Source organism: Oncorhynchus nerka, linkage group LG9a (genome assembly GCF_034236695.1).
Source record: "Oncorhynchus nerka isolate Pitt River linkage group LG9a, Oner_Uvic_2.0, whole genome shotgun sequence".
Classification (NCBI taxonomy): Eukaryota; Metazoa; Chordata; class Actinopteri; order Salmoniformes; family Salmonidae; genus Oncorhynchus; species Oncorhynchus nerka.
This window is the reverse complement of record NC_088404.1, coordinates 63,763,046-63,784,375: the sequence shown is the minus strand read 5'-3', so window position 1 is coordinate 63,784,375 and position 21,330 is coordinate 63,763,046. Positions and strand designations below refer to the sequence as shown.

At 42.2% G+C, this 21,330-nt stretch overlaps 2 protein-coding genes across 2 annotated transcripts in view; one reads left to right on the top strand and one right to left on the bottom strand.

Annotated features, from left to right (window-relative positions):
* Positions 1–3,333, top strand: part of tsg101a (tumor susceptibility 101a) — a 28,529-nt gene extending 25,196 nt beyond the window's left edge. The window contains exon 10 of the mRNA XM_065022752.1: positions 45–3,333. Coding sequence (XP_064878824.1) covers positions 45–134 — 90 coding nt within the window. The 3' untranslated portion in view covers positions 135–3,333. The remainder of the gene's footprint in view (positions 1–44) is intronic.
* Positions 3,139–21,092, bottom strand: ldha (lactate dehydrogenase A4). The gene is made up of 8 exons (XM_029668833.2): positions 20,975–21,092; positions 9,456–9,581; positions 6,981–7,098; positions 6,554–6,727; positions 6,037–6,210; positions 5,789–5,906; positions 4,129–4,252; positions 3,139–3,557 (listed from the first exon to the last, which is right to left on the bottom strand). Exons 2-8 carry the CDS (start codon positions 9,579–9,581, stop codon positions 3,393–3,395), a joined length of 999 nt encoding a protein of 332 aa, XP_029524693.1. The 5' UTR covers positions 20,975–21,092; the 3' UTR covers positions 3,139–3,392.
* Between the last annotated feature and the right edge of the window lie 238 nt (positions 21,093–21,330).

Genomic DNA, 21,330 nt, shown 5'->3' with positions numbered 1-21,330 from the left:
TCTTCTCTAACGCGCTGTCTCCCTATCTTTCTTTCCTGTTACAGCATGTGCGTCTGCTCTCCCGAAAGCAGTTCCAGCTGCGAGCCCTCATGCAGAAAGCCCGCAAGACCGCCGGCCTTAGTGACCTCTACTGACCCCGCGGACACCCATACACACTCCCTTTCTCCCAGTCTCTCCCTCTGTACAGCTCCTCCTCTTTATATCTGTCTTTTTGTCTCTTTCTCTCGGTCTGTCCTCTTCTCTCTAAAAGACGTGCCCTAAAATTGTATGAAAAGAGCTAACAAATTTGTTTTGTTTCGAACATCTCCTAAACATGCATCTAGTTGGATAACTAATGTGGAAAATATGCAGTTTGATATGGAGCAAATGTCTGCCAACATTAATTCTTGCATTTATTTCTTAATATTGGCAGTCATATGCTTCCATAGTCACAATGTTGGAGTGGTATCAAATGAGAGGTGTGAGAGTATGTGCTCTGACATTGTGTGACAGTTGCTGGTGTGAGTTTGTGCTTACTTGTCTCGCTGTAAAGGAAAGCTTACACTCTGATATAAATATAAGTCTCAACTAGGGATGTGCATCTCTCCTTTCATGAAAGATTCTAGATACATGGGCACTGATACGCTACAGGAATGATGCCTTTTTGTTTTAAAAGATTCAGTTTGATTAGGTGAGCGAATTAATGCGATTTGGTTAGATACGATATGCTTCAATGCACTAAAATTATTTGCATGAACACATTTAATTTTCTATTTTAAATATGTATCTGCTGCTGTTGGGATGACTTCTCTTAGCTGAGTGGCTGTGTGTGTGTGTTAGTCGGTGTGTGTGTGTAGGCACCAGAGCTGAGCAATAGGGAAGACTGAGCATCTACTACCCCACTATCAGATTAGGGATGGAAGGCAATTTCTGCTTTTTGTCCCCCCCACTTTATCAGAAATCACCATCACCCACTGATTAACTTGTCATTTTTTAAGAAAATGTTTGTGCTAGTACTATGTCAATATGTGTCTTTAGAAATTAACATGGCATTTAGCCAATTAAGATAATGCATTTTTGGATTTTACCCTGTCTCAAAAGCAAATTGTTTGGACCATTGATTGCAAAAATGATTGCTGTCCATTATGAAGTTACCTTCTTCGTTTAAAAATGACCAAATACACCGACTGTTGAAAGCAAAATTACCAAAACCTGAACAATTGAAATACAATCTGAATGAAAACCCCAATCAACAGTTGGATGTGAGTTGTCCACAACTCACATGTGAGAGGCTACACAACTCCGGTAAAGCACAATGTTCTTGTAACAATGACCCAGCAAATTACATTGGTTGTCACTCAACTAATAAAGCCTATGATTTGACATGGTAAAAGCCATTGTGCAAGCATCTGAGTGCTGAAGGTGCGCGCAGATGTATCCTATTAGAACAGGGATAGGCCTGCCTTTTGTTGGCGTGATCAGTTGTCTCTCGCACTATGCCACAGTTATTTGACAGCACGTACGCAGTTACATGCATAAAAGTTTGATAGGCTACTGAACTGAAGGAGAGGCAGCATCAATTGTCACAATTAGATAAGAGGTATTTTTGGTATAAAACAATATGGAGTAAAAAAAAATATTAGTGAACTTGTGATTTGAATCGGTTTTCTGACCAATGTATGAAGCATGCTTAATTTGGATTGCTTTGGGATCCCGCAGACCGATGCACAAGTATCTTAAACATTTGAACCAAGGACCGATGCGCGTCAGTGAATCGTTACATCCCTAGACTCAAACTTTTAGGAAATGACAAGGGTTCATCTAGTCGGAGCATACTTTCTCAAAGCAGGGTTCATGTTGGCACAAAACTGTTGGGAAACCTTTAGAGGTACAATTTGAATTATATTTTTTTGTATTAAAAAAAATTATAATAATGGCAGCCATTTGTTCCATATCCAACTGCATCAATGCTGAATGAGGTGAGCAGGTGACCCTGGCTTGTGCTCACAGTCCCCCTACTCTTTATCTTGGCTATTCTGTCTATTGCTCCCATTGGCATCTGGAACAATTGAGAAACGGCTTTCCACGTCAGCTGTTCAGGATGATCCTTCAGTCTTGAGCTGTGTCGTGCTTATTATGACACTCAATAGACAATGTTTTCAAAGTTTCGCAACGGAGAAGGAAAATTATAGTCCGTTCTTCTGTTTGGTGCCTAATGAGCAGAACCATGATGGTCAGTCGATCATGTCCATTGATTCTCAAGACTCCCCTAAGCCCCTGTACAGTGTCTGTATGTTCATGTTTGAATGTGTCACTTAACGTGTTTCTATTCAAAGGCGTCAAAAGGAAAATGTTAATGTTTTTCTCTTGCTTCGCTTAGTTGTTTATTTTCTGTTTTCTTTCATGTTTTCAGCTGTTCTAAGAGATCAATGTCTTTACCCTTTCGGTTTATATAAAGGTTGTTAATTAGAAACAAGTGAAGTTTTTTTTTTTTTTTTTACTAATCAGAAATGTATGTAGACAGGTCTCTTTTTAAAATGAGCTTTTACTAAATGCACTTTGAATTGTACGATATGCTGTAGTTTTTTTTCAGATTACTTTCATTTTCAACAATAGACCATCTGTTCTTTTATCTGTAGAATTTTATGTAAATCAGCACAATAAAACTAGACTGGTTTGCCAAAAATTACTCCTGTGGGGGTTCACTTTGGTGATGGTGTAGATCTAAAACACGTGTGCCCTTTTCATACTGTTGTGCGGAGCAAACCCCCCCCCCCCCTCATTCGCCTCAAGGCTGACCATTGACAAGTCAAACATTGGTCTAACTTTTCTGACTTGATAACCTAGAGCAGCCGATGCTTGTTGTATGCAAAGAGACTGTCATGTTTTAGTTCTACAGTTTAGTGTGTCATAAAATGGACCCTCCGACCTCCGTTGAGAGGAAAGACCAGGGACCTCCATTTCACCTCATTGAATGAGATCCCTAATCTGCGAATGTCTAAAACCCTGCCTCAAACAACTGAATCGGATGCAATTCTAACATGTAAACACAACTATCATACAGGCATAGCATGCGCACACACGGAGAGAGAAAACAGATTGGTTGTTTCATCATCCTGGTAGTTTTATTTGGTTGGAGTAAATCGTATCGTAAGTATATCCAGATGGCACAGGGGGCTCTTTACAAGTTTTTTTTTTTTTTTGTAATTTCGTCTTTCGTTAATTTTAGTAATCAGTCGACCATGAATGTCCATTATAGCCTCACGTGGAAGTCTTGTCACATTTTCGTAGACTAAAATGAAAAGTAATTTGCATTTGTCATAGTTTCAGGACATCTCGTTATCATTGGTTTTAGTCTGGGAAAAATAGGTGCTTGAGTATTGTCTCATTGCTGATAAAATTAACACTCCGCTTTACAATGTGAGCTCTTTCTGTACGCCCCACAGGGTCTCGGCACTGTTGACTAGTTGCTTCTCTTCCTCGGGCTTCAGGGTCATGTGGATGACGTCGGTCAGACCACTGTTGCCCAGCACGCATGGCACACTGAGGAACACCTCGTCTTTCACACCGTGCATCCCCTGAGAGGGAGGGAAGAAGAGAGTCTGATTAGGGATGGATCGCAGGTGGACTGGTGTAATATTAGTGTGTGTGTCAAGTCCATACATCTGTGGCCTTGACCTGTTTTGACTATGGTTGGCCCAAATAAAGCTATCAGCTATGTCTGTATTTATGTATAAAGAAGAGCCAACTTAATCCTTATCTCTTCAGTCATAACACACATTAGGTATACAGTGTAGCAAATAGTTTTCTTGAAAAACATTCATATAAATACTTTATTTGTGAGTGCTGACTGTGTTTTTCATTCAAGTTGAGTTCACCCACTGCTATGCTACAACAACCAAAGATCCATCGATCTTCTTTAAACCCTCTTAGACCTGTTTGGTAATATATTATACCATTTACTCTACTGTATTCTTCCCCTGATTGGAACCACCAGGAGTGTTATGGATTCAGCACACTCTTAGCTACGAGTAGTATGGTAGTATCTAAATTAATGCACTCGCTGTAAGTCACCCTGGATAAGACTGCTATAAAATGTACATGTTTGGCATCAAGGCACATGTAGAGCATGGCTGATGGACTTCTTACCTGGACCAGGGTGGACACAGGGTGAACTTTGTGGAGGTTCTTCAGGATGCTCTCAACTAGGTCAGCGACAGACATGCCGATAGCCCAGGAGGTGTAACCCTTCAGCTTGATGACCTCATAGGCACTATATGACAGAGAGAGACACGAGGAGAGGAGTTTAACACATTTAAAATGTAATTTCGTATGAAAAGTGCATAGGTTTTCCTATTGTGAATGCTAAGAACTACTACAGGAAAATACATTTAGAAAACAGCAGGGACAAATTCCCTTGAAACTAGTTAAAGTGGGTTGTGAATTACTTGTACTAACTTGTAATTAATAGTTATACCTTTACAGTCTGCAGCATTACATATCAACTTAACTGCTTTAGACCTAGATGCCAGGTGCAGTAAAGACGTAACACAATGGCGTAGTCAGTACTTACTGTGCTAGTTCCAGTATGTTTCTGGCTCTTAGCCTATGGCCAAATTCCATCCTCATTCCTCCAAACTCTATCGGATTTGATTGGGAGTGAAGTAATTTATTCTCTACTTCCATTATTGTTATTTATTGATTCATTTGGAGTTAAACTCTAAGGACCAGTTTCCAATTAGGCCTAATCCAAAGTGGATTTGGCTATTTCAGGCACACCTGTTGATGACAAATCGAGCACACAGCCAGCAATGCTATCTCCATAAGAGATTCTGCCCTGCTAAAGCAGCCCTGGTCAACTTTAAGTGCTGTTATTGTGAAGTGAAAACATCTAAGAGCAACAACGGCTCAGCCGCGAAGTGGTAGGCCGATGAGTGCTGAAGCACGTAGTGTGTAAAAAAATTGTGTCCTCTGTTGCAACACTGACTACCCAGTTCCAAATTGCCTCTGGAAGCAATGTCAACACAAGAACTGTTCGTCGGGAGCTTCATGAAATGGCTATCCATAGCCGAGCAGCCACACACAAACCTAAGATCACCATGCGCAATGCCAAGCGTTGGCTGGAGTGTTGTAAAGTTCCCGTCATTGGGCTCAGGAGCAGTGGAAATACGTTCTCTGGAGTGATGAATCACGCTTCACCATCTAGCAGTCCGACTGATTTGGCGGATGCCAGGAGAATGCTACCTGCCCCAATGCATAGTGCCAACTGTACAGTTTGGTGGAGGACCAATAATGGTCTGGAGCTGTTTTTCATGGCTCGGGCTAGGCCCCTTATTTCCAGTGAAGGGAAATCTTAACGCTACAGCATATGACATTCTAGACGATTCTGTGCTTCCAACTTTCTGGCAACAGTTTGGGTATGGCCCTTTCCTGTTTCACCATGACAATGCCCCCGTGCACAAAGCAAGGTCCGTACAGAAATGGTTTGTCGAGATCGGTGTGGAAGGACTTGACTGGGCGGCACAGAGCCCTGACTTAGACTGCGACCCTGGGTTAATCGTCCAACATCTGCTGCCTGACCTCACTAACGCTCTTGTGGCTGAATGGAAGCAAGTCCCCGCTGCAATGTTCCAACATCTTGTGGAAAGCCTTCCCAGAAGAGTGAAAGCTGTCATATCAGCAAACGGGCCACCAAATGTATATTAATGCCCATTATTTTGGATTGAGATGTTTGACGAGCAGGTGTCCACATACGTTTGGTAATGTAGTGTAATTGAACAGATAGCGATGTGTGTTTTATAAGACTCACCCATCGACCACCATCTTGTGGATATGCTTCCAGTCCTCCTTGTCTGCATCTGTGCCCATGTGTGGGTTTAGGCCTTTCAGGGAAACACCAGCAACGTTCACGCCACTCCATACGGGCACTGGGAGTAAGAAAAGAGACAGGTATCCAGTCAGTTACCTTTCTGTCATAGATACCAATGAAGGTTTTCCATAATATGATATGGACAGAGAGACGGTTCCGGAGTGGATTTGAAGCCATAGCCAACATACCACTGGAGTCTCCGTGCTCTCCAATGATCCAGCCGTGGCAACTGGAGGGGTGAAGGTGCAGCTTCTCGCCCATAAGGTGGCGGAAACGACCGGAGTCCAGGTTGGTGCCGGAACCGATGACGCGGTGACGGGGGAAACCGCTCAGCTTCCAGGCCACGTAGGTCAGGATGTCAACTGGGATAGACAGAGGAGAGAAAGGAGAAGGGGGGGGTTACAAATGTTATCACAATTTGAGTTAAGAAAACAAACCCTAACCATACCCCTTAAATTACATTTTCATATGTATAAAGCCAGCATTGAGTTTGCTAATTTGAGTATGGACTGTAGTTGTCAGCAAAAAGACCATGCAGTTGTTCCTGATAATGTAACCTGGTCCTGGAGAGCTACGGAGTGAGCAGGCCAGCACTAACATCTAATTCAAACCAGTCAATGACTTCGCACAATTCTAGAGTAATGATCAAGTCACTAGATCATGTTCAACCAAATTACTCCCTCCCTCCCGGGCCTCCTCTTGTACCGGGGTTGGAGACGACCAGCAGGATAGCGTTGGGGCTGTACTTGACGATCTGGGGGATGATGAACTTGAAGATGTTGACATTGCGCTGCACCAGGTTCAGACGACTCTCGCCCTCCTGCTGACGAGCACCGGCGGTGACCACCACCACCTTGGAATGGGCGGTTGTACTGTAGTCTGGAGTGGGGGAGGACACACACACACAATGTAACCAGGGTTTGATTATATAACAGTGGGCAACTCAAGGTAAGATGCACATTAAACACACACAAATACAACCTAGGGTTCCGAGCACCTCCACAACAAATCAGTGTGTACACAACTTGTTTGTGCATATGTGTGTTTGTTTGTGTCTTTGTGTGTGCGCACAACTCGTTTGTGCGTGTGTGTGTGTTAGTGTGTGCGCATAAGTGTATGACTCCTCACTCACCCTTATCGCCCACGATCTTGTGGGTCTTACAGAAGAGGCTGCCATGCTGCAGGTCCATGACCTCACCCTTCAGCTTTTCCTCCATCACATCAATCAGGCACAGCTCATCGCACAGGTCCTGGTCAACACAAGGCTTGTTAGGGTTCAGGAATATAATCCATATAGAAAAGGATATGGATATAATTAAGCGGCAGGATTCCCAGACACAAGATGAAGGCTAAATCTTAGCCTAAAAGCAATTTCACCATAGAAACTGCTTGTTAGTCCCTGACAAGGCTTAATCTGTGTCTGGGGAAACTGGCCCTACAAATCCACTCCATTTTACCACAATATTTAATAAAATAAAATATACATTTCATTTCAGTGCAACGCTCTATGGGTAAAATGAAACGCAAATGAAAAGTAAGAATCTCTGAGCATCGTAGCACCATTAGGTGCAAAAACTCAACGTATCCACTTTTTGGAAGTGAACCACTCTATTTCGTCCCTACGTTATATCGGCATCGAACACGTCACCCTTTCTAGGGGGTGACCTTGACAATTAATTGTAAAAACGAGAGGCTGCCTGGATCTTTAATTTAAAGACTCTTGCTCCCTTCGGTCTCAATGTAGACTTTGATCTGAAGCCATTCTTGTGATTATTGTGATTTTGCTATTCATTGTAAATGTTTGTAGGCCTATGTAGCCGAATTGTATCTGTGATCGTATGGTATCCATTCATGTTTTTTTACATGTTCTACTTTTATCTGTAAATTAACCAGTGATATCAAGCCACACCCGGCCATGATTACGGACACCTGTGTGTCTTTTGAAACTATATAAACTAGTGACCTGCAGGGTTTGTCGTTATACCCTGATGAAGACAGCTTGTCTGTTGAAATGTTGGTTATTAGGTTATTCAATTATTGCATCATAGCTCCTAGTGTGTGCGGCTCTCCTTTTCTTTTTAAAGTTATGTAGCTGTGGCCATCTGACGAGTATCAACAAGGGTTTTCTACAAAATGGCAACAACAGCGCAGATAATTTGGAATCTAGACCATGAGCAATATGAACCGAAATGCATTGCCAAACAATGCTGCCACATTCTGGTTTGAAGTATTTTAGCAAGTCTGAGTGGCTGATGACTTCAAAGGTCTTGCTCTGAGAAAACGAAAGAGATTGACTGCTAACACTCTGTCCAGAGGTGCGTAAGTACTGTTGGTATGCAAACGATTAACAGTCCCAAGGGTGTGTCTGACCTTTTAAAGTTGGTGGAGTTGGTGCCTCTTGGGTAATCCAGGCAGATATTAGAGGGCCTTTTTACAGAAGAATGTTTGTTTTATATGATTTTATCTTGTTTTCATGTTTTGTGTATGATTTTCATGTATTGTGTAATTTAATTCTATAGATATTTGTAGAGTAATTGTGGTTTATTAATGTGTTCATGCAGGGCTCATCTGCAAAAGACACTGTGGTCTCTGTGACTTCCAGGCTAAATAACAACAAAAAATCTCCCCCATCCCCAAATTCAGTTATTATTGCTATCTACCTAGCATATTGCTGTGAATCACAGGGAGTTCCTCTCTTCTAAACTTCTCTGTGATATTGTGCTCCATACTGTCAAAAACGAGTTTCATTTAAGAAGACTACGAGTGGGGCTTTAATTGCTCAATCTAATTTCGTGATGATTCAAAGAAAATATGTCCGTAGGCCTAACATAACATGCTCAAACACTTTTGAAAAGACTTCAACAACTGCAAATTATCGAGATATCAAAGTGTCACCAACAAAAATGACAAAAATAGGCCTATAGCAAATGCAGCATATGACATCAATACATTTTTATGTGCAAATTGCACTTTTCGGTAGTTCTTAATTAAAGCATGCCATTCCATGAGAGCAGCATTTATTTTTCAAGCAATGAGCCCAATCAGTCCTCCATTACAAAAATAAATAACAGAGTAGGCTAATAAGCCCTTAGCTGACAAAACTCACTCTGTGGAAGTCAGATCTTAGTTCTTAATTGTTGGCTTATGGCAAATCTATATTTCAATATTTCCAAGACCTATTCTTAAAGATCAAGTGATATCAAAGTCATTGGAATGACTGAAAATCTGACCATTTTTTTAATGTAAAAATATTGCCTAATCATATTATCTGTAGTAGAAAGCAATGGGTGAAAATAAGCCTACATAACCAACCCATAAATTAATATGCAACATCCATTTATGGCCAGCTATGTAAACTCTAACACTGATTTATCCTGCAATAGATGTCATTCAATTGGTAATATTAATTATTGTATTCTTCTAATGCCTCGTAAGGGAAAGTAATCTAAAAGTCATCAGATTACGTTACTGAATTTGTATAATCCAAAAGGTATGTTACTGATCAACATTTGGGACACGAGTAATTGTAACGGATTACATTTAGAAAGTCACATACTCAACCCTGATCACACCTTACCCCCTCCATCCATTCCTCCATCGGTCTTACCTTGAGCAGGACGCTGACTGCGGAGGCCATGCCAACCATGCCGACGCCAACCACTGTCACCTTGCTTCGGGAGCCAACGGGCTCACCAGCCAACACATGGGTGATCAGCTTCTCCTTAGTGGTCATCTGAGAGACATAAAGAGGAAGAGGGAGGGTCAGTCTGATCCCCTCAGTTTTCCTTCAGTACATCCTCTCAGAGCAAGAAACAGCACTGTGCTCTGGTACCTCCGTTTCTCTACTGCTTAATACGAATAACTGCTAATACAACTCATTTTTTTTCTTCCGTTGGTGTAATGTATATCACTCCACGCCTCTTCACCATGCTAGCTAATGTGTGGTGAGCATTCTGGCACAAAATGGTTGTGTGCATCATCATGGTGGTGGGTAAGGTGAGTTTCCCCCTTACTATGTAAAGCAGTTTGAGTACCTCAGTTCGTAGAAAGACCAGAACAACTGCAAAGGACCTTCAAGATGCTGGAAGAAACGGGTACAAAATTATCTATATCCATAGTAAAACGAGTCCTATATCGACATAACCTGGACCCTGCAAAACCTGGACCCGTACAAATCAGCTGGGCTTGACAATCTGGACCCTCTATTTCTGAAACTATCCGCCGCCATTGTCGCAACCCCTATTACCAGCCTGTTCAACCTCTCTTTCATATCGTCTGAGATCCCCAAGGATTGGAAAGCTGCCGCAGTCATCCCCCTCTTCAAAGGGGGAGACACCCTGGACCCAAACTGTTACAGACCTATATCCATCCTGCCCTGCCTATCTAAGGTCTTCGAAAGCCAAGTCAACAAACAGCTCACTGACCATCTCGAATCCCACCGTACCTTCTCCGCTGTGCAATCTGGTTTCCGAGCCGGTCACGGGTGCACCTCAGCCACGCTCAAGGTACTAAAGGATATCATAACCGCCATCGATAAAAGACAGTACTGTGCAGCCGTCTTCATCGACCTTGCCAAGGCTTTCGACTCTGTCAATCACCATATTCTTATCGGCAGACTCGGTAGCCTCGGTTTTTCTGATGACTGCCTTGCCTGGTTCACCAACTACTTTGCAGACAGAGTTCAGTGTGTCAAATCAGAGGGCATGCTGTCCGGTCCTCTGGCAGTCTCTATGGGGGTGCCACAGGGTTCAATTCTCGGGCCGACTCTTTTCTCTGTATATATCAATGATGTTGCTCTTGCTGCGGGCGATTCCCTGATCCACCTCTACGCAGACGACACCATTCTATATACTTCCGGCCCGTCCTTGGACACTGTGCTATCTAACCTCCAAACGAGCTTCAATGCCATACAACACTCCTTCCGTGGCCTCCAACTGCTCTTAAACGCTAGTAAAAACCAAATGCATGCTTTTCAACCGTTCGCTGCCTGCACCCGCACGCCTGACTAGCATCACCACCCTGGATGGTTCCGACCTTGAATATGTGGACATCTATAAGTACCTAGGTGTCTGGCTAGAATGTAAACTCTCCTTCCAGACTCATATCAAACATCTCCAATCGAACATCAAATCTAGAGTCTGCTTTCTATTCCGCCACAAAGCCTCCTTCACTCACGCCGCCAAACTTACCCTAGTAAAACTGACTATCATACCGATCCTCGACTTCGGCGATGTCATCTACAAAATTGCTTCCAACACTCTACTCAGCAAACTGGATGCAGTTTATCACAGTGCCATCCGTTTTGTCACTAAAGCACCTTATACCACCCACCACTGCGACCTGTATGCTCTAGTCGGCTGGCCCTCGCTACATATTCGTCGCCAGACCCACTGGCTCCAGGTCATCTACAAGTCCATGCTAGGTAAAGCTCCGCCTTATCTCAGTTCACTGGTCACGATGGCAACACCCACCCGTAGCACGCGCTCCAGCAGGTGTATCTCACTGATCATCCCTAAAGCCAACACCTCATTTGGCCGCCTTTCGTTCCAGTTCTCTGCTGCCTGTGACTGGAACGAATTGCAAAAATCGCTGAAGTTGGAGTCTTTTATCTCCCTCACCAACTTCAAACATCTGCTATCTGAGCAGCTAACCGATCGCTGCAGCTGTACATAGTCTATCGGTAAATAGCCCACCCATTTTTACCTACCTCATCCCCATACTGTTTTTATTTATTTACTTTTCTACTCTTTTGCACACCAATATCTCTACCTGTACATGACCATCTGATCATTTATCACTCCAGTGTTAATCTGCAAAATTGTAATTATTCGCCTACCTCATGCCTTTTGCACACAATGTATATAGACTCCCTTTTTTTCTACTGTGTTATTGACTTGTTAATTGTTTACTCCATGTGTAACTCTGTGTTGTCTGTTCACACTGCTATGCTTTATCTTGGCCAGGTCGCAGTTGCAAATGAGAACTTGTTCTCAACTAGCCTACCTGGTTAAATAAAGGTGAAAAATAAATAAAAATAACCTGAAAGGCCGCTAAGCAAGGAAGAAGCCACTGCTCCAATCCGCCATGAAAAAAAGCCAGAGTACGGTTTGCACATGGGGGCAAAGACTACTTTTTGGAGAAATGTCCTCTGGTCTGATGAAACAAAAATAGAACTGTTTGGCCATAATGACCATTGTTATGTTCGGAGGAAAAAGGGGGAGGCTTGCAAGCCGAAGAACACCATCCCAACCATGAAGCACGGGGGTGGCAACATCATGTTGTGGGGGTGCTTTGTTCCAGGCGGGACTGGTGCACTTCACAAAATAGATGGCTTCATGAGGAAGGAAAATTATGTGGATATATTGAAGCAACGTCTGAAGACATCAAATGGACAATGACCCCAAGCATACTTCCAAAGTTGTGGCAAAATGGCTTAAGGACAACAAAATCAAGGTATTGGAGTGGCCATCACAACGCCCTGACCTCAATCCTATAGAATATTTGTGGGCAGAACTGAAAAAGTGTGTGCGAGCAAGGAGGCCTACAAACCTGACCAGCTCTGTCAGGAGGAATGGGACAAAATTCACCCAACTTATTGTGAGAAGCTTGTGGAAGGCCTTTCAAATTCCAAGAGATAATAGCTGGTGGTGCCATTAAAACAAATATGTATAATGTATTATTAATGATGTAATTGTTATCTTTAGTGTTAATAAGCCCATGGATGTGAAACAAAAAACAGGACCCACAGGGAAACTCACACATTGGTCGTTCCCCACCCAGAAACCCTTCCATGTTAACCATTCCCCCCTTCCCTTCAGTAGTGTAAATGGAGGGGGACAACCATTAATATAAAAAAGGAATTGTGTGGAAGACCATATGGGACTGGCCATCTATCCTTAACAGTAGTACAATAAAAATAGTAATGGAATAGCTTTGCATCCCTATTTTTAGCCCATATAGGGATGCAATGCACTGTAGACCCACAAGGAAGCAACACCAGTCTGTATGACACATCAATATAATGTCCATTGTTCAGTAATTGGCGTGGTGTCATCATTGTCTAAAGGTCCTGGACCATAGGCAATGTAATAAAAACAAAGGCCAATTTCAGCAATAATAATAACGATAAAAAATAACAGTGTTCCTTTTACCCAATTGATGGGGTGTCCTCATAATTGTCTTATGCTGAGGGCAGCATCACATCCATAGGCTAGGCTGTGTGATTGTGCATAGATAGCATACCTGAATATTGAGCCAGTCAAACTGGGGTTAACCTAGATCTGTCGGCTCGTCCCCTTGTGTGATGGGCTTGATGTGATTCTCAAAGACGTCTTGAGCCTCATTGGCAGTTGAAAGTGTGTGTGTTGTATTCTGAAAGATGAAAATACATTTTGCAGAGTGGATGAAGCCGCATCTCAGGTTTAGCTTGTGTAGCTAGGGATCTCACCTCGTAAGTCGCCCTCTATTTCAACAGTTCGGCACTCAAATCTAGGTAGATGCTAATCCTCTTCTCCACATAGGTCAGAGCCGCCGATTCTGCTGCAAGGTGAACACTTTGCCGTTTGACTTAAACTGTGGATAAGTACAATCAAACACCGGGATACGTTATAGAGAGGACCCGTGCATTGTGCAATGTTTATCAGTGGCATTGGACCAAACTTCTACTGCCAAACAGTTCATGGAAAAGATTCCCGCCTCCACCCCAGTTTCAAGTCCTGTGATGGGGACACTGAATTTACAGGAATGATTTGAGTAATTCCGTTGAATTTTTTAGGAGAATAATTTCCAGGTCATGGAGTCACCACTCGGTCACATTTGCCGCTGTCTCCAAACTTTCCACTTTTGTTGAGTAGGTATCCACTTTAGAAGTGAGCAGTGCAAGTGATTCATTTACTGGCTTAATTGCAAGTTTAGGGCAGAGGCACTTTCCTCACGAACAATCTCTCGGATAGTAGTGGGCAACTCTTTCTGTTGTCGGGTGTTGATAGCAGCTATGTTCCCACAGGTGAATTGTTAACGGACATAATATGCCAGCTGCTGGAGCGAAATAGACTTGCTTTGTTCATTTAATACAGTGAACGTCCCACACCTTAATATGGTGTTATACACTGACAATGTCTTTCCATGAATTAGACTGACCAGGTCAATGAAGGTGAAAGCGATGATCCCATATTGATGTCACCTGCTAAATTCATTTCAATCCGTGTAGATGAAGGGGAGGAGACAGGTTAAAGGATTTTTAACCCTCAGTGGGTGAATGGGCAAGACAAAATATTTAAGTGGTATGACAGTATTTGTTTTAGGGATCCCCATTAGTTACTGCCAAGGCAGCAGCTACTCTTCCTGGGGTCCAAACACATTAAGCGACATTAAACACACCAAACGCATTACACATAAAATAAAAGATTAAACTGTACATAATATAACGTTATTACGCCACTTCATATCCACAATACAAAATGTATAATACCACCATACAACAATTTTACTATGTGTGTGTTGTGTCTGCGTGCTAGCGCCTGTGTGTGTCTGTACCTGTGTGTGTGTCTCTCTTCACAGTCCCGCTGTTCCATAAGATGTTTTTTTTATCAGTTTTTAAATCTGATTCTACTGCTTGCATCAGTTACCTGATGTGGAATAGAGTTCCATGTAGTCATGGCTCTATGTAGTACTGTGTGCCTCCCATAGTCTGTTCCAGTGGTGGAAAAAGTACCCAATTGTCATATTTAAGTAAAAGTAAAGATACCTTCATAGAAAATGACTCGAGTTAAAGTTAAAGTGAAAGTCACTGAGTAAAATACTACTTGAGTAAACGTCTAAAAGTATTCGGTTTAAAATTTACTTAACTATGAAAAGTACAAGTATAAACAATTTTTAAATTCCTATATTAAGCAGTGCTTTTCTTGTTTTTTAAATTTACGAATAGACAGGGGCACACTTCAATACTCGGATATCAGTAACAAACTAAGCGTTTGTGTTTAGTGAGTCTGCCAAATCGGAGGCATTAGTGATGACCAGGGATGTTCTCTTGATAAGTGTGTGAGTTAGACAATTTTCCTGTCCTGTAAGCATTCAAAATGTAGCTAGTACTTTCGGGTGTTAGGGAAAATGTAAGGAGTAAAAATTATAATATTGTCTTTAGTAATGTAGTGAAGTAAAAGTTGTCAAGAATATAAGTAGTAAAGTATAGATACCCCAAATAACTACTTAGGTAGTATTTAAAAATAATTTTTACTTAAGTACTTTCCACCACTGGTCTGTTCTGGACTTGGGGATTGTGAAGAGACCTTTGGTGGCATGTCTTCTGTTGTATGCATGGGTGTCTGAGCTGTTTGCTAGTAGTTTAAACAGACAGCTTGGTGCATTCAGCTAGTCAACACTTTTTTTTTACAAAAATAAGTAGTGATGAAGTCGATCTCTCCTCCACTTTGAGTCATGAGAGATTGACTTGCACATCATTAATGTTAGCTCCCTGTGTACATTTACTGGCCAGCCGTGATGCCCTGTTCTGAGCCAGTTGTAATTTTCATTAGTCTCTCTTTGTGGCAGCTGACCTGACTACTGAACAGTAGTCCAGGTGTGACAAAACTAGGGCCTTTAGGACCTGCCTTGTTGATAGTGTTGTTAAAAGGCAGAGCTGCGCTTTATTATGGACAGACTTCTCCCCATTTTAGCTACTGTTGTATCAGTATGTTTTGACCATGACAGTTTACAATCCAAGGTTACTTCAAACAGTAGTCACCTCAATTCGCTTAATTTCCACCTTATTCATTACAAGTTTTCGTTGAGGTTTAGGGTTTAGTGAATGATTTGTCCCAAATAATATCAAAAGCATCACTGAAGTCTATCAATACAGCCCCCACAATATTTTTGTCAGTTTCTCTCAGCCAATCATCAGTCATTTGTGTAAGTGCTGTGCTTGTTGAATGTATTTCCCTACAAGCGTGCTGAAAGTCTGATGTCTGTTTAGTGTAAAATAGCATTGTATCTGGTCAAACACAATTTTTCCCAAAAGTTGGTAACAGGCTGATTGGTCGGCTGTTTGAGCCAGTAAGGTGGACTTTACTATTGTTAGGTGACTTTTGCTTCCCTCCAGGCCTGAGGAGACGAACTCTCTAGTAGGCTTAAATTGAAGATGTGGCAAATAGGAGTGGTAGGTGATCTTGTTTGTGTCAAGAACTGCAACGCTGCTAGGTTTTCACACTCAAGTGTTGGCTGCTTTTCCTTCACTCTGGTCCAACTCATCCCAAACAATCGCAATAGGGTTGAGGTTGGGGGATTGTGGAGGCCAGATCATCTGATGCAGCACTCCATCACTCTCCTTCTTGGTCAAATAGCCCTTGCACAGCCTGGAGGTGTGTTGGGTCATTGTCCTGTTGAAAAACAAATGATTGTCCCTCTAAGCCCAAACCAGATGGGATGGCGTATCGCTGCAATTGCTGAGGCTGTTAACTCTAATGAAATTATTCTCTGCAGCAGAGTTAACTCTAGGTCTTCCTTTCCTGTGGTGGTCCTCATGAGAGCCAGTTTCATCATATCATCAATAACCATTCATTGATGGTTTTTGCAACTGCACTTGAAGAAACATTCAAGTTTCTCTTTTTTTATTTGAGCTCTTCGTGCCATTAATATGGTCACATTGGTCTTTTGCCAATTATGGCTATCCTCTGTATACCACACCTACCTTGTCACAACACAACTGATTGGCTCAAACACATTAAGAAGGAAAGACATTCCACAAATGTACTTTTAAGAAGGCACACCTGTTAATTGAAATGCATTCTAGGTGACCACCTCATGAAGCTGGTTAAGAGAATGCCAAGAGTGTGCAAAGCTGCCAAGGCAAAGGGAGGCTATTTGAAGAATCTCAAATATAAAATATATTTGTTGAACACTTTTTTTGGTTACTACATGATTCCATATATGTTATTTCATAGTTTTGATGTCTTCACTATTATTCTACAATGTAGAAACTAGTAAAAATAAAAACAACCCTTGAATGAGTAGGTGTTCAAAAATGTTTGACCGGTAGTGTATATATTTATTTTGAATTTTTAGTCCTTAGATTCTGCCATTTCAGAGGCTACTATGAACTGGATATTGTTAGCTTTAAAAAAAAAAAAAAGAATGAGCTTTTTTATCTTTTCTATGGAGTTAGCATCCCCACATTGTTTAGTAACAAGGCATTTTCAACTCAATGACTTTCCTTTTATCATATTTAAAATGTCTTGGTTGCTGTAAGTTATAAGTTGTAAGTTATTTTGCCCAACTCTGCAGGCCATCATTCAATCCTCATCTTCCGTTCGACCGATGCTGGGTCTCCATAGCAATGCTTATCTATCTCTCACCCTCTGCCTGGACCTGTTTCTGGTTGCCATGGCTCACTATTATGGGGTGGCGATTGCATCATGGGCACTATTTATTCTTCCTGGTTCTTGATGACTTAGCCACTCCAGCATTGTGTGAATATGGACACAGGCATGTACAGATCTTAATTATCACGGAAAATATTCTTGAGCAAAAGCAAATTCAAATGTTGAAACGGTCAATAAAAAACACACAGTTCTCTTTCTCTCCATGCGGGGGCAGTTGAGTCATTCAGAACAGTGCCAGCTATCAAAATCATATTCACTCTCTCGCTCGCTCAAAGGCTTAGCACACAGCTCACGTGTATAGTGTTGAGTCATCCGCATACATAGACACACTGGCTTTACCCAAAGCCAGTGACATGTCGTTAGGAAATATTGAAAAAAGGAAGGGACCAAGACGGCTGCCTTGGAAGTCCTGATTCTACCTAGATTGTTGGAGATCTGAGGACTGATCTCACACACTGGAGGGGCTGGTTGCTTCTTTGTCAGCACGGCGCACACAAATTAGGCCTATACTACAGAGTGGATAAAGAAAGGGAGAGAGTCTAATACCAAAACACAGTAGATTCTGTGGCTGTGAAATCATTGAGCAATATAGGTAGCAATTTTGTGTCCTGCTTCTTTATAACATGAAAATGCCCACTACAATAGAAGCTTTATAAAATAGTAACTACTATGTGCCATTTAGCTATTACTTGGTGCAATTTGGAAAAACAATACTGTCAAAAGAATAGGCATTTACGATAAGTTCTTGTTTCTACATTGCTTAGTGTTGCACAAAGTGATGATGTCGACATAACATTGCCCATTGGAGAAGAGGTGTTTCCAGTAGTAAAAATAATACTTAGAGCTTTAATAACTGAAAGTACGAGAGAGAAAGAAAGTGGACAAGAGAGGGAGGGGGAAGAGAGGGTATGGGGTATCCATGTGCTGGCACCAAACTTCACCATCAGTCTAAGTTGAAATCTTGGAGCCATCACACCTGTTACCATACTATTAATTCACTACTCGTCGAATGAGCCGGGGGTATTCAGGTCTGATCTTCCTCTGGTGAAGGACCGTTGCACGATGACATTATCATATATCGCGGTACAGTATACTGTGACATTCACTTTACTTGAAAATGAGAATATTTCCCAAATGGCACCCTATTTCCTATATAGTGCACTACTTTTGACGAGGGCCCATATGGTTCTTGTCAAAAGTAGTTCACTATGTAGAAAATAGGGTACCATTTGGGACAATCTCATAGCCACTGTCGCCCGCACGTGGCTGGTAACAAGAGCACTTGAAAACCCAACCAACATGCCAGTGAGCACTCAGCAAGCTCCAATTGGTGTCAAGTGTCGCAGCAGATGTTCACAGTAGGTCATTCATGTGCTCTGACCCTCAAGGCCCATGGGTTTGAATACTCGTGTTATAGGTCATATGTCACCCATATGGTAAGAAGGCTAAGAAGATTATTAAGGTCCTTAGCCACCCGAGTCACAGCCTGTTCACAGTACAGGTGCATTCAAGCTGGGAACAAGAGACTGATAAACAGATTCTGTCCCCAGGCCATCAGACTGTTAAACAGCCACCAGTAGACGGCCTCCGCCCAGTACCCTGCCCTCTGCCCAGTACCCTACAGTCGTGGCCAAAAGTTTTGAGAATGACACAAATATTAATTTTCACAAAGTCTGCTGCCTCAGTTTGTATGATGGCAATTTGCATATACTCCAGAACGTTATGAAGAGTGATTAGATGAATTACAATTAATTGCAAAGTCTCTCTTTGCCATGCAAATGAACTGAATCGCCCAAAAACATTTCCACTGCATTTCAGCCCTGCCACAAAAGGACCAGCTGACGTCATGTCAGTGATTCTCTCATTAACACAGGTGTGAGTGTTGACGAGGACAAGGCTGGAGATCACTCTGTCATGCTGAGTTCGAATAACAGATTGGAAGCTTCAAAAGGAGGGTGGTGCTTGGAATCATTGTTCTTCCTCTGTCAACTGTGGTTACCTGCAAGGAAACACGTGCACAAAAAGGGCTTCACAGGCAAGGATATTGCTGCCAGTAAGATTGCACCTAAATCAACCATTTATCGGATCATCAAGAACTTCAAGGAAAGCGGTTCAATTGTTGTGAAGAATGCTTCATGGCGCCCAAGAAAGTCCAGCAAATGCCAGGACCGTCTCCTAAAGTTGATTCAGCTGTGGGATCGGGGCACCACCAATACAGAGCTTGCTCAGGAATAGCAGCAGGCAGGTGTGAGTGCATCTGCATGCACAGCGAAGACTTTTAGAGGATGGCCTGGTGTGAAGAAGGGCAGCATAGCCACTTCTCTCCAGGAAAAACATCAGGGACAGACTGATATTCTGCAAAAGGTACAGGGATTGAACTGCTGAGGACTGGGGTTATGTCATTTTCTCTGAATCCCCTTTCCGATTGTTTGGGGCATCCGGGATAAAAGCTTGTCCAGAGAAGACAAGGTGAGGGCTACCATCAGTCCTGTGTCATGCCAACAGTAAAGCATCCTGAGACCATTCATGTGTGGGGTTGCTTCTCAGCCAAGGGAGTGGGCTCACTCACAATTTTGCCTAAGAACACAGCCATGAATAATGGTATCATGTCTGGCAAAAACTCAGTGCAGAACTACGATTTAAGGATACACACATCAAACCAAGTGGTCTTGTGCAGGAAAGCTAATAAACTAACATTACCAAGATGCATTGCAACTCAGATGGGCATGGCTCTTGGCACAATCTAGTCCTTTTTTTTATTGTCTGAAAAGATATAGCAAACTCTTCATATCTGTCAGTTTGTGGCAGTCCCAGATTAAATAAAACAATTTAGCAAATTAGTAATATATGTTATATTTGTCAACTTTTAGTGGATAGGTGGAAATGTACAGAGCTTAGAAATATTGGCAAAATAAGCTGGATAATAATTAAGACCTTCCATAATAAGGACATGTTGTACTATTAGACAGTAGCCTAGTTGGCCATTTCACAAATGTATCCTTTGATCAATAACCAGCCTATTTACTAGTAGGTCTAAGGCCTATTACTAGTCTTATTCAAAATGTTTAGCATAAACAATTAAAATGCTTAATACAGCAACAGGCTGCATACAGATTGAGGTAGAGCAGTAGACTATTCAGAGTGATATACATTGCCTCTAGGTTACCATAATTACCAATATTACTGTACATCTAACCTTTTCGCTGATTATGACCAGACTGAAGTTGCCCAAATGAACCACCGTAAAGAAAAATCACAAAAGTCTGGCAAACATGTAATGCTCTGTATCAAGAGCCTCATATTCTCACACTCTTTCCACATTCAAAGACTTGCGCAACTGGAGGAAATGTGTATGCCTACTTTTACAACAATTTGTGATAATCTAGTTTTCGATCATCTGCTTCCTAGAAACCAATCACTGAATATGCTTAAGAAACTGCTAGCTAATTGATAAATGTGACACACCCCTCTCTGTGAGCACAAGGCATCTCCATCACTTAACATTGTAGCAATAAGTAAGCAGAGTATACTTCTCAAGTTCAAGTCCAAGTTCAAGTCCACCTAGTCAACCTCAAGTCACCGTCATCAGCTGTAAAACATGACCATTGATCATGCCCTTATAAAACTTTTATATTTCACTTCATAAACCAACTACTGCAGGCCATTATTCCCCAAATTTCGCCAAAACACATAACATCTTGTCTGACGTTTTCCCATTAGGCCTACTTGATCACAAAATCCGATGTCTCACCTTGAAGGTTTTGTGAAAGTGACGTGGAAACAACACTGAAATGCGAGTTGGAATGTCTTTGGCTGGCCTCTTCCCTGGCTGGATGCAGCTTTTCTATGGCACTGGCGTGTGTGGGGGAGGTTCCTGGTATTTAAGCAGCAGAGCGATGCACGGTAAACGCTGCGTGATTACATGACACACTGGGAGGGTCCCCGGTATCTCGTGTTAAATGTCATGTCCATGCACAGCGAATGTGCAATGGGATGGAGAAGCCACTCACTGTGGCACAAGGAACGGGGTGGGGTCAGCTGTGGGCAGGCTCACCAACGACTAGCACAAAGCTCAGACACCAATGCATACCATACATGCCACTAAGG

Coding starts and splice junctions, on each gene's coding strand:
- ldha (XM_029668833.2), bottom strand. CDS start 9,581: ATGACCACTAAGGAGAAGCTGATCACCCATGTGTTGGCTGGTGAGCCC. Junction 6,728..6,980: donor CAAGATCGTGGGCGATAAGG/GTGAGTGAGGAG, acceptor CCCCCACTCCAG/ACTACAGTACAACCGCCCAT. Junction 4,253..5,788: donor CACAAGATGGTGGTCGATGG/GTGAGTCTTATA, acceptor TCTGTCATATAG/TGCCTATGAGGTCATCAAGC.